The 16088-nt window shown below is 34.1% G+C and overlaps 1 protein-coding gene across 1 annotated transcript; it reads right to left on the bottom strand.

Annotated features, from left to right (window-relative positions):
• Positions 1 to 11207: 11207 nt before the first annotated feature.
• On the bottom strand, positions 11208 to 12432 carry LOC131640736 (protein INCREASED RESISTANCE TO MYZUS PERSICAE 1-like). The gene is made up of 2 exons (XM_058911127.1): positions 11842 to 12432; positions 11208 to 11652 (listed from the first exon to the last, which is right to left on the bottom strand). Exons 1-2 carry the CDS (start codon positions 12234 to 12236, stop codon positions 11499 to 11501), a joined length of 549 nt encoding a protein of 182 aa, XP_058767110.1. The 5' UTR covers positions 12237 to 12432; the 3' UTR covers positions 11208 to 11498.
• Between the last annotated feature and the right edge of the window lie 3656 nt (positions 12433 to 16088).

The following is a 16088-nucleotide window of genomic DNA, read 5'->3' as shown; positions in this document are numbered from 1 at the left end:
CCGATGAAGGCCCGTTCCAGGAAAAATCCTCTTTGGCAATCTAGAAACTCATGGCTTTTCCGTCTTGAATCCCCCAATTCATGAGGTATTTGCTTTGATTATGATGAAGTACAACCCTGACTCATAAAGCGAGGAATATGGCTGAAAGAGAGTGAAGCTGCTTTGATACACACTTCTGATGCTTCAAAATATGTTAGATCTTCCTACTTGTCTGTTGCTGATGGGGTCGAGCTGACGTTTTTCTAGAGACCAGTGAACCCCTTCTTTAGAATAGGAATGGACATATTTGGCCAATGTGTGAATCTTCCTTGGAGGAGGAACTAGTTACTATGGCTCAGTATACCTGACGTGCCTCTACCGCTTTGGACCTTATGGAACTGGCTGCTAGAATGCTCTTTGGTCAGACCAACACCGTGCTGAGAAGCAATGGGTGGAGGAGAGTGTTGGCAATGTGAAGCTTCAGCGGGATAGGTATCTGTATGAAATATAGATAACTTCTACCTCTCTAACCAGGGTAATGGATGATTTGCTTCCACTTAATCTCCTAGGTTCTCTTACCGACCAGGTGACTCATCTGGAGAGAATGGTGGCGAGGAAGAACCAGGATCTAGTTTCTGTTTGGGGTAATCTATCATCTTCTCAAGCGTCTTTTTTGACGGCCCATAAGGACTTAAAGTATTTTTGCCTTGAAAATTCTTATTTGACCCAGCAGCTAGCCCAATATACGAGAACCACCCTTAAGGTAGTTTCGTAGTTGTTTGAGAATGCTTTGCATCAAGAGAAGTATTTTCATCATCCTTTGATTTTTTCATCATCCTTTGATTATCTCGAGGATACAAATTCTACTAGATTAAATGATCAAAGATGGAGTGATTGTTTTTCTAGGAAATTAACCTTCTCAACCAACTTTTTTTAGGTACTTCACGTGTAACATTATTGTAATGGAAGAATATATGTGCATATAATATCATTTTGGAATGAAATGTTTTTTTTTACTTATTTAAGGTGTATTTGTAGGATCCTGAGTGCAGAGCTTTGGATCATTGTACAAATTTACAAGGTTTTCTATCGAAGTTTATTGGACATCAATGGGGTTGTTCCTAGCCAAGGGTCAGTTTCCCTTCTCGCACCATATGAAAACTCGATTCGGGTTAAACATATGGTCAACCCTCTGCATCCTATGGAGTAGCTAGCTGCTAGAGGTGGTGGACCATTATTGCCTGTAGGGGATTGATTGTTATAATTGAACGTGAATGTAGGTTTCGACAACTCCCCAACTTTAGGTGTGGAAGTGGTTGTTGTATTCGAACGTCCAAAGTGTGTCTGACATCACCCTGACTTTAGGAGGGGAAGTGATTGTTGTAGTCGAATGTGCAATGCATCTCCGACAACACTCTTGGTTTTCTTTGTGTGTGCTTTGTGTTATGGGGGTTGATTATTGTAGTCCGACGTGCAAAGAGTCTTCGATAACACCCTAGTTTTCTTTCTACCAAGCCTCGATCTCGTTGGACGTACACGGGCTCATTGTTAATATGCACAATCACAAAGAAAACTATGTTCAGAAAAAGTCATATTTTATTTATAATGGTAAGTTGCCTATATACATAATTAGAATGATTATACAATCATAACATTTAATATAAATTGAATGTAAACATAACCAGGAGGGCTGCTGCTTCTTCGTCATGTTCGCCCTTCGTCAACCTAGCCACTTCGTGGGGGTTGATGCCCATCGTGTGAGCTGGCTGGTGAGGGAAGATACATTAATCTCCATGGCCACACCTTTTCTCTGGTCTCTTTAGAGCACTTGATATATTATTTTTTCTCCCTTGAGGTAGGTATTAATGGTGACCAACTCTCCCTAGAGATTGTAATACATAAGTTTGAGATGCACATGTGAGACTACGGTGTTCAACATAGTGGCAAAAGACCTTCATAGGAGAAAATTGTATAAACTAATATAAGGGATGGCGAGGAATTGCAAATTGACTACTCAAATGTCTTTTCCATCGCCTACTAATATCACCATCTTGACGTATCCCCATGAATGGGTGGTCGTTCCATTGAAATCCTGCAAGTCAGAGCCTTCATATGGAAATAAGCTTCCTCTCTCAAGGTTCATCTTTTCTAACAATTCTGAATACATTATATCGTTGGAGTTTCCCCCGTTAATCACAATCTGGGATACGTCAAACTTCTTGGTGATGGTTATGATCACTAGGGGGAAGATTTCAGTAGTGATGCATCTTATCTTCTCTGATTCTCGGAATCCCAACATAGGCTCAGGAATCTTCGCTGACGTACTTGCATCCTTTTTGTGGAATACAATCATCCCGGAAACTTTCCTCTTCGTGTTTGTTGAGCATGTGTAACACCTGTTTTGGAGAAATAACTATGTATCTTTTATAAAAAAAATCAGGGTTTTAGGGTATTACAACATGCACCCTTAATAATTTGTCGTGAAGGCATCAACATTAATCACTTCATTGTTAACCATGCTATGAATGAAAAATAGATCTCGTTGGATAACAATGCTTGTACTATCGTCCCGACCAAATGGGGTATATGCCAAGGCTTTTTAAGCATACCTAAAATAAGGATTTTGGATTATAGAGGCTTTTGCTCTAACAGTGGTATAAACCCGCTCGCTTGAGATTGCTGCCCAGAACTCTGCGGCAGGAAAACCATTGGGGACATCTCTGGGCCCATCAGTAGGAAATCTGAGAATATGTCCAAATTCCTCAATAACCAATTCACAGTTCTCGTTAAACATACAAAATCAAAGAGTACCATAGAAGTACCTCGCACCTTCTACCCACTTTTTCATTAACTTAAACTTTAGAGTGCTTAGAAACTCTAGAGTTATATGCTCATATGTATGGAAGTCTCTCTGCAAAAATTCAAGCAGCTCAATTATATTAAACAACCCATTCACCTTAGTTTTTAAACCAAGCCTAGCTAGAGTATCAACACATACATACCTTGTTGGAGTTAACCTCCACTAAGGCAGCATCGTGTACCTCACTATTGGTCCTCATTTTCGAAAATAGTGTCGTAAGTGTTAGGTATTCTTTAGCTACCTCTCTTTCTTGGTCTAGATGATTCAACTGGCTTTCCATTGTCACTTCTCTTTCTTAGGATGGATTTTAATGAACCTTTTATGATGGAAGTTTTTATTTTGGAGTTTGAATGAGGGTAAAGGTTGAATTTAAGTTATGTAACAATGGAGATTTTTGTGGTTTGGTTGAGAGAAGAAACATGGAAGATGATGGTAGAGAGAATGTTTGGTAGAAAATGAAAAATATATAATTATTAGAGGTGTTGAAAGGGTAGTAAAATGGCTTGATTAGACATTAAAAAGTTGGGTGGGCCCACTAAAAGTGAGGATTTAAAAAAAAAATTAAAGAATGGAGGTAATGGAGCCTACTACGACCACCCATAGCAAGTGTATGGTTTTTGTATGGGTGCTTAAGATTTGGGTAATGGGGGGCATTACGACCTGTAGCAGCTGTTACAGGCACTTGTAGTAGCCCCCTTGAATTTGTATGGAGATTTTGCATTTTGCGGGGCTTTTACACGACTTTCGATATTCGGTCTTTTCCAACATTTCCAATCTATTTTCAGTTAAATTCAGTCCTTGTGAGTTCTTTATTCACCTAAAGCAAAAACCAACTACATAAAAACAACTATATTAGTAAAACAAATCGTGGGTTGCCTCCTACGTAGTACTTTGTTTAAAGTCCTTTAACTCAACTATTTTGACCCTCATAATCAAGAGGGTGCTTCCTTCAAGCTCGAATCATTAACCTTGTTCTTAACGGACTTAGGGATCCATTTCAACACATATAACCATTTATCATACTTTTTACCATTATATTTATTTTTTTGCTAGGGGGTTCATATTTGAGGTATGATGTTAGGGGTTTTTTCCACTTTTGGGACCCCCCCTCGGCGTGGGTTAGCACTTCAGATGGGAGGGTAGGATTTTCAACTAGCAATTTGCCAAGGGTCTTATCCTCTTTGACATATTTATAAGTTGTGTCAAGACTAAAACAAGAGTATTTAACAGAGGTATTTTTCATTGAATTGGCCAAAATAAACTCGATCTTATCATCCCATATTTCAAAGGTGAGCTTTCCTTGTTTTACATTTATAATATCATTAGATGTGGCTAGGAAAGGTCTACCTAAGATGATATAGATATAAGAATCCTCCTTTATCTCTATGATCACAAAATTAGTGGGTATAAATAACTGCCCAGTCCTTATGGGCACATCTTCCAATATCCATACTGGGTATCTAACTGACATATCTTATAGTTGCACAAAAATATTGGTAGACTTGATCTCACCAAGGTCAAGCTTTTTTATACAAAGATAAGGTAATCAGGATAACTCTGACCCCTAGATGATACAATGCCTTCTCGAAACTCACTGTTATGATAATACAAGGTATTGGAAAAAGTCCATGGGTCCTTAAGCTTGGGTGGCAAGTTGTTTTGAATTATGACGCTACATGTAGTAATTATCAGAATGGTGTCATGGCCGAGTTTCCTTTTATTACAGGGGATTTTTTCAGAAATTTTGCATAAGGAGACATTTGAGATAAAGCCTTTGTGAAAGGGATATTGATGTGGAGCTTTTTGAGCATCTCCACAAAATTTTTAAATTGGGCCTGTACTTTTGCCTTTACCAAAATCTACGAAAATGGGATAGGTGACTAATAGGAAGGAGGATCAACATAATGTTCCTCCTTATCTTTCTCTTCAACAACCACTTTCTTAGGTAGTGTTGGTTCATTTTCCTTCACTTCCTTACTTTTCTCACTAGGCCCCTCCACTTGCTTACCACTCCTAGTTGTTACAACATTTATATGTTCCTTAGGATTTTATTCAGGTTGTCCTTTAAATAATCTAGGAGGGATAAACAATAAAGCTTGTTGTCCTACAACTTGCGAGATTCGAGTCTCTATTATTTTGTTATGAGCATCAATGAACTCTATCTTAGTGGATAACTACCTAAGGACTTTATTAGTATGGAGATTTTGGTTCCTAAGTTCTTCATTTTGGAGAGTTTGAGTCGCTAAAAAATTCTCCATCATCAGTTCTAGATTGGATTTCTTAGGCGAAGCAACTATACCATTTTGGAAACCTGTTGGTCCTATGGCGTGTTAGGTGTTATTATTCTTGTAATTTGTGAGGTTTTACTTGACGGAAAATATCGTGTGAGAAACGCAACTTTTAGCTTACCCTATGTTGTGATGGAGTTTGCATGAAGGAATTGTTGTCAAGCATAAGCTCTATCTTGTAAGGAGAAGAGAAATAATCTAAGTCGGATAGCGGCGAGATTGACATTGTAAAATTTTAGCGTGCCTCAAATTTCGACAAAGATAGGTAGGTATAGGGATTTTCAAGGGGTAATCCCAAGAACTACTTCTGCATAACCATGCCCAAAAGAGATGGCTTAATCTCAAAATTGTTTGGCCCAATAGGCAGATGGACTATATTGCATTGCGGTTCCTCATTAGTGGGAATCACGTAGTCTTTAAAGGGATTATTATATACTTCTTCAGCCATTTGTTGTTGTTATCTTAAAAGTCAACGTCTCTCATGAAAGAACGCTCGATCTCATTTATAGACTTAACAAGGTTTTTTGCATTACGAGATCTCCGCATAAACTCGCGGCAAGAAAAGTGCTTCATTCTATACGGTGAACCCATAATTTCAATATCGTATCAATTTGGTCCCCGATAACGGCGCAAAAAATTTGACACGCCGCAAGCGTACAACAATATCGAGTAGTATAAAAAGCATTGTACCTCAGAGACCAAGTGAATGACTACTAAATTATATTTTATCTTTGTGTAGCTATAACAATCGAAAATAGAGTTTGGGAATGATTTTTACATTTATAAATTAAATAAATAAAATAGGCAGAGTTTAGGACATTGATTCATGCCTCTAATCCTCTTGTAGACCCAAGTTCGTTATGAGAATAAAGCTAGTTTCATAGAAAAATGGATAAGGTAAACAACATCCACTTTTGTCGGTGCAGTGTCTTACTCTAATCAAATACGCTACCTACTTTCGTCAGGGTAGTATATTTGTTTAGAGTTAATTTCAAAGCATCCATTAGCAAAAATATATTCTCTATCGCAAACTTAAGACACTTTCATTGTCCCAATTCTCCTGTTTGGCGTTTCTAATTCCGATATCGTGTTACACCCTTTTAGTGTATATGTGATATCTAAGCCAGTCTTAATTTCATAGCGAATATAAATTTTCCCTATGTTCTCGTAACAAATTGTTTGGGAATCTACATGAGGATTATTACGATACAATTCTCATTGCCCTAAACCCCTAATAGACTACTCAGACATGGTAATCGCAATAATAATCAAAACATACATTGCATACATGATAAAGAGTAATAATAATAGCGAGAAAAGCAATAAAATTAAGAACCTAGAATAAAAGAAATGATTCGAATGAACAACAATGAAATGAAATGTAAATTAGAAAGCTAGGGGATAAGGTCCCTTTTGCTCTTCATATCTCTAAGATTATATAGGCTAAGATATTTTTACAAACATCAAATTTGTGTCCCTTTAGTGAGAGGAACAATCAATACATTCAGAAACAGTTGGGATTCCAAAAGACAAGAGAAAGGAGCGAGAAAAATCTGCTCTCCTGCTACGGACACCCGTATATGACCTCTTCCTTTTATATGGGGGAGTGGATGATTGGCTACTACGACCCGTAGCAGCTGCTGTAACTACTTGTAGTAGCTCCCTGGATTTTGTATAGAGAAAATTTCCGTTTTTCGCATTTTTATGCATTTGATTCCTTTTAATTTTTTTTCGGAGACACTCTTTTGATCCTAAAAACATGGAAAGACACACAATCCCACATAAAAAGGGATTTAAATGAAGAATAAACAGACACAAACGAAGAAAAACAACTAATAAAAGTGGTGCAAAAACCACTTATCAAATGATATTATTCACATGTAGTAATTATTATTCATGCCACTTGATCTCAGACTCAACGCTAGCCGATAATACAATGCATGTGACATTTGATTACATTTAAAAAAAAAAAAAAAAAAAGTAACTTGTTAGTCAAAACTGACAAAAAAAATCAAATTTAGGATCGATCAAGTCTGCCCTCATTCAAAGGAAAGTTACGTAAGTATAAAAATGCTCAAATGGCAATTTGTCAAATTTTTCTCACTACTAGGTCCACGAAGGCCAGAAGATGTTAGACTTAGTTAAGGCTTTGTGAAATTGGATACATTTTATTTGTGTTTGTTGTTACTAGTGACATTAACAAAAATATTTATTAGATCAAAGATATGTTCTTAGAAGATGGCACATGCACGTATTAGAGAAACAAGAAATTTCGCAAAAGAGAAAAGAGCAAGGGGGGACGTTTGGTGCTACATACTCCTACACACTTCACACATAACTAGTTGAGCAAGGTTGAATTGTGTAGGTTACGTTAATTTGACCAGCAAAATTTGTGTTACTTATCAATAATATATTTATAAAAATATTCATGACATAATCAATCAAACAATAATTTTATTTATTTTATCAATTCATCGTTTGGTTTCATTTTTATGTATTTTTTTTTAGTTTATTTACTCGAAACATATTTTAGGAAATAAGAATTCAACTAAAAACGTAATTTCTTCTTAGATATAATTGTTTGAAGAAAAAAAATCAGAGTTAAAAACTATTATCAGTTATATAAGAAAAGTATATTTAAAAAAGTTGAGTATTTAGTGGAAAAACATGAAATTTTTTATAAAGACTAATATGTATATAGTTGTCCTAATTGTTTAACTCAAAGCCATAAATTATTCATCAGTATAATTTTTCACATCTCTTTATAAACCAACATCAGCTATCCTGTGTCCACATACATTACATTATTTCTTCTCTTTTTGTTACATTTACATTGTCTTGTCTTGTGTCCTTTAATTTTATTCTTTATTTTTCATCTATACAATTTTAAATGTTTGTTATAATTAATTTTTTAGATTTAAACAAAGAAATAAAATGAAGTAAAATATAAAAAAATTATCTTTGATTTTTTGAACCGTCTGGTTAACCAAAACTGGTCCCAATTTTACGGTTATTTTGCGCTTGAAGCAATTTTATTTCAATTTTATAGACCTAACCGTTTGTTGGTCCAAATCGAACCGGATTAAACAACGGTTCAAAATTAAACCGGTTCAACCGACCGGATCAATCCAAATTTTAAAACATTGATATAAAGAAATCCAGTTCAATTCTTTACAACTATGATCAGAAAAGATCTAAAAATATTTGATTATGAATTAATTCCAAATTAAATTACACGGTTCAGTGACCCAAATATTAAAGAAGAAAAAAAAAAGAGAATGATGGATTATGACATCCGAAAGTAGTGTCGGCCTTGTGCGTGACACTGAGTTTTGTGACTATTATACTCCTTTTTGTAGTGGTAAGTGACCATATTTTAAGGCTCTAAATAAAAACTTATAGAAAATGGAAAAAGAAAGAAAGAGTGCTACTTGGCGTCACCATACCAAGTTCCCCACTTGATGAGTAGATGTGCCATCAATCTCCATCCTTAATTAATCACATTTATTTTTTATCAAAATTTTCAGTTGTGTTAAGGAGGAAAAGTACAAAAGGAAAAGAATGTGCATGCTTTCGTGCCCCTAAGATCTACCACTCAAGGAAAGGACGAAAAAGCAATGGGATACAAAAAAAATAAAAGCTGAAGATTCTTGTTTTTGGTTGATTGTTACATACATGGCTTTTATGATTTGGAAGTGGGTCCAACATTTGTTTAGTTTTGTTGCATTTGATTTTGTCAACTGCATTCCTTCCTATTATGTTTATCAGCATTAAAAGCGATGTTGAAGGTTAAAAAAGACATGGTGGAATGTAGGGATGGCAATGGGCAGGGTTTGGGCAGGGTACTATAGTACCCGTCCCCATACCCGCAGTTTAAAGAAATCTCCGTACCCGAGCCCAAACTCGTGTGGGTATCAATATTTATGCCCGTACCCGTACCCTGTGAGTACCTCAATGTCCATACCCGTACCCGTTTACCTAGGGGTGATCAAAACCAAACCAACCCAATAGAAAACCGCAAACCAAACCAAACCAAACCGAAACCGCAAAAAACCGCATTTGATTCGGATTAGTTTGGGTCAGTTTTTACAAAACCGCACGGTTCGGTTCGGTTTGCGGTTTGTATTTTGTAAACTGAACCAAACCGAATCAAACCGCACTATGTTACAACCTAAATTTTACTAACTCACATCCAACCCAAACTTAAATTTATTATACATTAGCATTATGATTACGAACAATTTTATCATCCTTACACATATAATTTCAGTCCCGATGTTCTAAAATCTCTAATAACATTATCGCACCTTCTTTGCCACATACATCTTCCCTCTTCTTCTATAATCTCTACTCTCTTATATTCATTCTTTTTCACCTTCTCATTTTTATGTAAATGTTCCGTATTTCAGTTTCGTTTTTATCGCATATCTTCTTCTCTAATCTCTCAACACTTTTCTTCTTTTTCACTTTCACTAATCTTTCGTCTCTTCTATTTTTTTGTTTCGTTATAATAATTTTTATATTGTTTTATGCTATTATTTTATGTTTAATATTCCACTTTTGTCTAATTTAATTTTTACATATTAAATGGAAAATTTTTGTCAAAATATGACGAGTTTTGTTATTATTTGATAGTGTATGAATGTATAAATACAAAATTATGTTATCATCTATATGTGTATGTATGGCTCAATAAAATATTTGTAAAAAACCGAACCAACCGCACCGAACCAAACCGCATTAGTTTGGTTTGGTTTGGTTCGGATTTTTTTTAAAAGCCAACCGAACCAAACCAAACCGCACTATTTTTTCTCTTGCGGTTCGGATGATTTTTTTCGTCAAAACCGCCCAAACCGCACCGCGAGCACCCCTACGTTTACCCGAATTTATAGTAAAATTAAATCGTTTAATTACAAAATATCATAAAATTTAAGTCTTTTTAACAATATTAAAAAAATTATGTATGTTATTGTTGAGTTAAGAAACAAATAAACACTTTTATTAAAATGTGTAATGATTTAATAGCGATATATTTTTAAAAAAATTTAGAATCATGCATTTTTATATAATAATATAAATGACATTATAGAAATATGTAGTGTGGGTATGGGGCGGGTTGGGTAGTAAGATACTCGTACCCGCACCCATACCCGCATATTTTAATGGGTAATTACCCGTGGCCGTGCCCATACCCATTTTTATGGGTATTTATCCTACCCGATATGGGGTTTTTTGTGGATACCCACTGGGGATGGGCCAATTGTCATCCCTAGTGGAATGAATTTTATAAAATTGATTTTTCTTATTAATTTACCTAGAAAGATAAAATCATTTGTTATTTATTTTAAATAGAGTATAACATGTTTGAATAGTGAGTTAAATAATAAAAATTATTTTAAAATCAAAATGTGTAATTTCTACAATTAAATTTGTTCGGATGGTTCAAAGTTTTAATAAGAGAAAGTCTCACGTCTCATAATATAAGGTATCTCACTTAAAAAAAAAGTATGATTCAAATTCATTCTAATTCATAAATACTCTTTCTATTCTCTTTGACTTGTGCATTAGAATATTAACTTTATAGGTCAGGTTCTCTCTTCACCGTAAACAATTATATCACAACAACACATTACCTCATCTTTTTCGATTATTTGTAATTCAAAACCATACAAAATTAAAATTATTTCAAAAAATGAACTTAATTTAAACCAACATCCAAAAATATCTAAAATTAATTTTACACATTAATAATGAACTTTAAGTGAAGTCAAACCAAACATTATAAAAGTAATGTATCGCAACATATTATGTTTAGTTAGAAATTAATTAAAAATATATATAACAAGTTCTTTGTTGATGAAGAAGCCTGGGATTTTCGGTAATACTAAGAAAGATTTGTTTACTAAGTTTGCATATACTAATAAATTAGTCCTTTTTAATTTGCATATACTGAGTTTGCATAAAATAATTCATTTCTATTTTTAGCATAAATATATTTTACTCATACACTTAATTATATAATGTGTTTATATGATAATCATATGTTTCTAAACTCATAAAATAATATGACAACATAGATATATGAGAAATTTTAGATTTCAGATTAGTAAAGTAGAAATAGATAATAATAATACAGCAACAACTCTACAAAGTTTGTAGCAGAATTATGTTAATAACAATCACTAGCATAGACCAGTATGAAAACGCCATGAGGAGTATGATGATTGTGAAAAGACAAATTTAGGATGGTCCTTCTTTGTCGCAAGTAGACATGGTAAGCGTGACACTCTTTCATTCTTAATTAATACTAATATTCTACCGAAATAATAATTCCTTATTGTAATTATTCAATTGTGCAAGCAAAACAACCTTCAAGAACAAGCCGCAGTGGAAGCTTTGGCCGTGCGCGGCGGTGGTACACGGTGGTCTTCTTTGTTGGAAACAGAAACTTTCCACTTTTCTTTTCTCCGGTCTTGTTTTATTTGCTCCTCCCTGCACTCCAAACTGCAAAATGCTGTATCTCCCCTGAAATCATTAGTAATTTTGTTTCAATTAATTCATCAACTCCAAACAAAATTAATTATATACTATAATTAATAATTCACTCTTCAATGAGATGATAAGAGATCTCTTTCAGATGAACCAGGGAAATCTGGGTCGTGGACATTGTTAAAGTTTTATAAGAAAAGAAATATACTATTAAAAAAAAAGTACCTGTACATGTAGATGTCTCGAGTGGGTGCCAAAGGACAGTTACAGAGGCCACAAATTCGGAGAAAGTGAGGTGTACTGTATATGACATGTGCACTCGCACTCACAGGATCATTATTATGATTAATATTATTTTTAGTGTTTGTGGTGGTTAGGGTTGTGGTTGTGTGTGAAGGGGACATCACTGTACTCTCCACTAATTCACCGTGAGTTTCCGTTCCTTTAATCACAACCGCATGGTGCGGTTGCAGAGACGTGACTGATGCTTCTTCATGATGTGATTCCACGGTGTTGGTAGTGATCTGGTTATCATGTGACTGCATGTCCACGGACAAACCACCGCTCATGCTTCTGGTTCTTCTCATAGTCGGTGGCCGAGGACGTTTTCCAAGTAGCATCTTCTAGATTCTACCTTACTCTTCTTCTGTATTCTATGTGTTTTTTGATGTTAGAAAGTGTTGGTTATAGCTATAACATGTTGTTCTGTGAGAGATGGTGAGAGAGAGGAGAGGATGGGTGGAGTTGAATTGAGTTGAGTTCACACAAAAAAAAAACAGAGAGGGAGGGAGTGTGTGTGACTGAGAAGGAATGGTGGAAACTGGAGTGGAAGATAAACGAAGCGTGTTAAGGCTTACAACCAATCTCAGCCGTTGCTTGCGGGAATCTTCCTCATTTTGCCAACGTCATACCTTTTTTATATTATTCTTTTTTGATACTTTATTGTGTATAATTGTTCTATTTTATAAGTGATAACTTGTTTGGTGTTTGATTTTTTTATTTTTTTTTACAATTGTTTGGTGTTTGATATTTAATTTTGTTAATGAAAATTTGTTTCATGTATGATAATTCATTAGTATTAGAAGAAACAAAAAATAAAACCCCACAAAATAAAATCTACTATTTCATGTTAAAGCCAAAATATACGGGTGTCTTTGTTTTACCTTTTAAAAATATTTTTTTGTATTTTTTTTAAAAAAAATTTATAAGGAAATGTTTTTTAAAAGAGTTTAATGATAAAGCACTCTTAATATAAAGAATTATTACACATTTATTCAATTAGAATATTTCAAAGTGTCAAATCATATAAGACTATGTTTGGGAATTTGGGGGGAAGAGAGGGGAGGGTTTTGGAAAATAGGAAGAATTGAGTGAAAAAAATCTAGATTTTGGGTATGAGGGTTTTGGAGGGTTTGATTTTCTTCATAACACCAAAAATCCAATAAAATGGAAGAACTCAAAAATTATATTGAAGGAGGGTTTTGGAGGGATTTAGATGACTTACATAAATTTTCCAAATATCTTTTAGGTTGTTATACTATTTTGAAAATTAAAAATTTTGTAATGATAATGACTTTTTTATCATTCTAAACAAAATTATTTTTTCAAAAAATGTCAAATATTTTTTTAAAAATTAGTTTTCGAAAGTCTTCCCCTCCCCCTCCAAACTCCCAAACATAGCCTAAGGGTCTGTTTAATAAAAACAGCGGTTGACTGATAAGTTAGCTGATAGCTTATAGCTTATGACTGATGGCGATGACTGATGGCTTATAGCTTATAGCAGATGGTTGAGACTGAGAGCTTATAAGCTAATTGAAGTATTTGATAAAATTAACGGTTCAATTAACTTATAAATGTAAAATGACATAAAGAATATTTAATATATAATTATTTTATTTTAAATTAAAATAAATTATAAGGATTAAAAATGAATTTTAATTAAAATAATAAGGATAAAAAAGGAAGAAAAAATAATAAGCTATAAGACATAAGCTAAAACGCTATTTGAAATAGCGTCTGAAAAATAAGCTATAAGTTAGTAAAATAAACTATAAGCTCATGATGAAAAGAACGTTACCAAACGGGTCTAAATTATCATATGAGCTTATAAGACATAAGACATAAGCTATAAGTTCGAAAACATGTCTTACCAAACAGAGCTATAAGTGTTTTAAAATTTACAGTCTGACATGACGGGATACATGATTGTCATTTATTGACGGTGCAGCGCACTGTCCCTTTTCTCTTTTTAAAATATCAAAAGTTTTTTATATTTGTTTTTTTTTATAAATTTAAAGATTAATTTTAAAATTGTGTAACATAAATATACATTATTGAAGATTAAATCATAGTTAAAATCATTTTTAAAAAAAAAATTGTATCTCAAAAATAATAAAGTGATAATTTTAAAGTTCTGATATAAAAAAATTATAATAAAGTGATGAACTATCCAAAATAACATGTTTAGAGTAACTAGTAGGTTTCCTCGTGCGTACGCACGAAGAGCAGCATTGCTGCTCTTTTATAGTACCAAAATGATATTAGTTCAATGTAGATATATTCAGTTATATACTGTGAGTAGGGGTGATAAAATGGACCGTCCGCCCCACCCCTCCTTAGGGGTGACAAAATGGATCATCCGCCCCACCCCTCCTTAAGCCTGCCAAAAAAGAACGGGTCCGTCAAGTGAAAATGGACATAAAAATCTAACTTGCCCTACCAATGTGGCAGGTTGGCGGGCGGCGGGCTTGCCCGTCTATTTATTTAATAGATTAATAGACTTTTATTATCTTTCAATTAGATTTCTCACTTATTTTTAGAATAAATTTTTATAAATCATCTTTTTAACAAATTTTACTTAAAATGATATTGCATATATTCACAAATAAATGTATAAAATAAAATTATTAAGAATTAAAATTATTATAATTAACTAAAAAATGGCGGGCTTAAGGCGGGGCAAGCTTTAACGGACGGTGGGCCTAAAATCCCAGTCTAACCTGCTATTTTTAGGCGGTTACGCACGGTGGTACATGGCATGTTTCTTCACCCCTAATTGTGAGCATCGTTGCCACTCCTAATTTTCAGAAAAAATTTATATTAATTAAGAGATGAAACAAATTGTTAGTTCCATAGTTTTGGGTTTGCAACAATTTTCTAAAACATAGTTCTCGACTGATGTTGTACAAGATGTCGCATTATGTTGATTATATTGAAACAACAAAATGTGTGCTTACATTGAAGATATATATTCTAACAGATGTCATGACATTCTGAACCAGAACATCAGTACAGGCTGTTTTAAATCTGACATATTTGATTTGATTTTGAGATATCTCTTTCAAATATGTCTCAATAATATTCGTAGGTCAAGAAGATTCAATCTGGAACTAGAGAATCAAATCAAGTCAGCATTAAATTTTTTAAAACTGGCTTATTGGACAATTTAGGAAAGTTGAATATTTGTTCCAAGATTGGAAGAGATTTCTCTACAGACTTGTTGCAATTCTTAACGTCTGCATCAAGTAATATATGGGCAGAAGTTTTGAAGCCCATATACTGCTAAGGAATATTTAAAGAGAACCCTAACCTAATAGAAAAACAAAACTTACACAATTGTAAAATTAGGGGAAATGTTAGGTCTACAGTTTTGAGAGTCTCTTGTGTTTCAACTCTCTCATGTGTCTTTTGATACTATGTGACAGATTTTATGTTGCTTGATTGTTTGTAAAGATGTTTGTTCTCACTCAGAAGCCTTTAGGTAATAAGTTGAGTGTTGTCCTCACTCCTAAGCTTTTAATTATAGAGTATAGTGTTGTTCTTGATCTAAGCTTTTAAGCAAGATCAAGTTTTGTTCTTAGTTCAAGTTGTGACGCAAGATTGTGTTTATTTTACTGGAATTGTAGTTTTCCCTTGTCACTAGGTTGTGACTTGTTTATGCGAAAGTGTGATCTTTCTATTTAGTACCTTTGGTCGCAGGGTGTGTGACTGCTTTATCACTGCGGTGAATGGAAATGGGAAGGAGATTTCTCATGTCTAGATGTTAACTTATAGGTAGAAGTAACATTGGGTAATGAATAGGCGATAAGTTGTGAACGGGGTGTTTAGCTTTGAGCTAATACTGCTAACAGTGGACTTCCTTCCTGGCTTGGTAGCCTCCATACAGGTATCGATAGGGAGCGATGTTGCTATACACACACACACACATACATACAGTCCTGTTACATACAGGTGTCGATAGGGAGCAATGTTGCTGCTCCTTTTTAGTATTATATCGATATTAATTTAGTATGGAACTATCGCGTTTCATAACAGTCGATATTATATTTTGTATGCACTGGGAGCGGCGTTGCCGCTCTTTTTTAGTAACATATCGATAATATGTCGATATAAATTTAGTAAAAAACTATCACGTTAGATAAACATGTTGGCAAGGAGCGATGTTGCCACATTTTTTTAGTGATATATCGATA

The sequence above is a fragment of the Vicia villosa genome, unplaced genomic scaffold (genome assembly GCF_029867415.1).
Source record: "Vicia villosa cultivar HV-30 ecotype Madison, WI unplaced genomic scaffold, Vvil1.0 ctg.003290F_1_1, whole genome shotgun sequence".
NCBI lineage: Eukaryota > Viridiplantae > Streptophyta > Magnoliopsida > Fabales > Fabaceae > Vicia > Vicia villosa.
This window is presented reverse-complemented; position numbering and strand designations above follow the sequence as displayed.

Bases quoted from the DNA above. Each gene is read 5' to 3' on its own strand.
- LOC131640736 (XM_058911127.1), bottom strand. From the start codon at position 12,236: ATGCTACTTGGAAAACGTCCTCGGCCACCGACTATGAGAAGAACCAGA. The intron at 11,653-11,841 runs GTACTTTTTTTT...TAATGATTTCAG, and splicing joins CGAGACATCTACATGTACAG to GGGAGATACAGCATTTTGCA.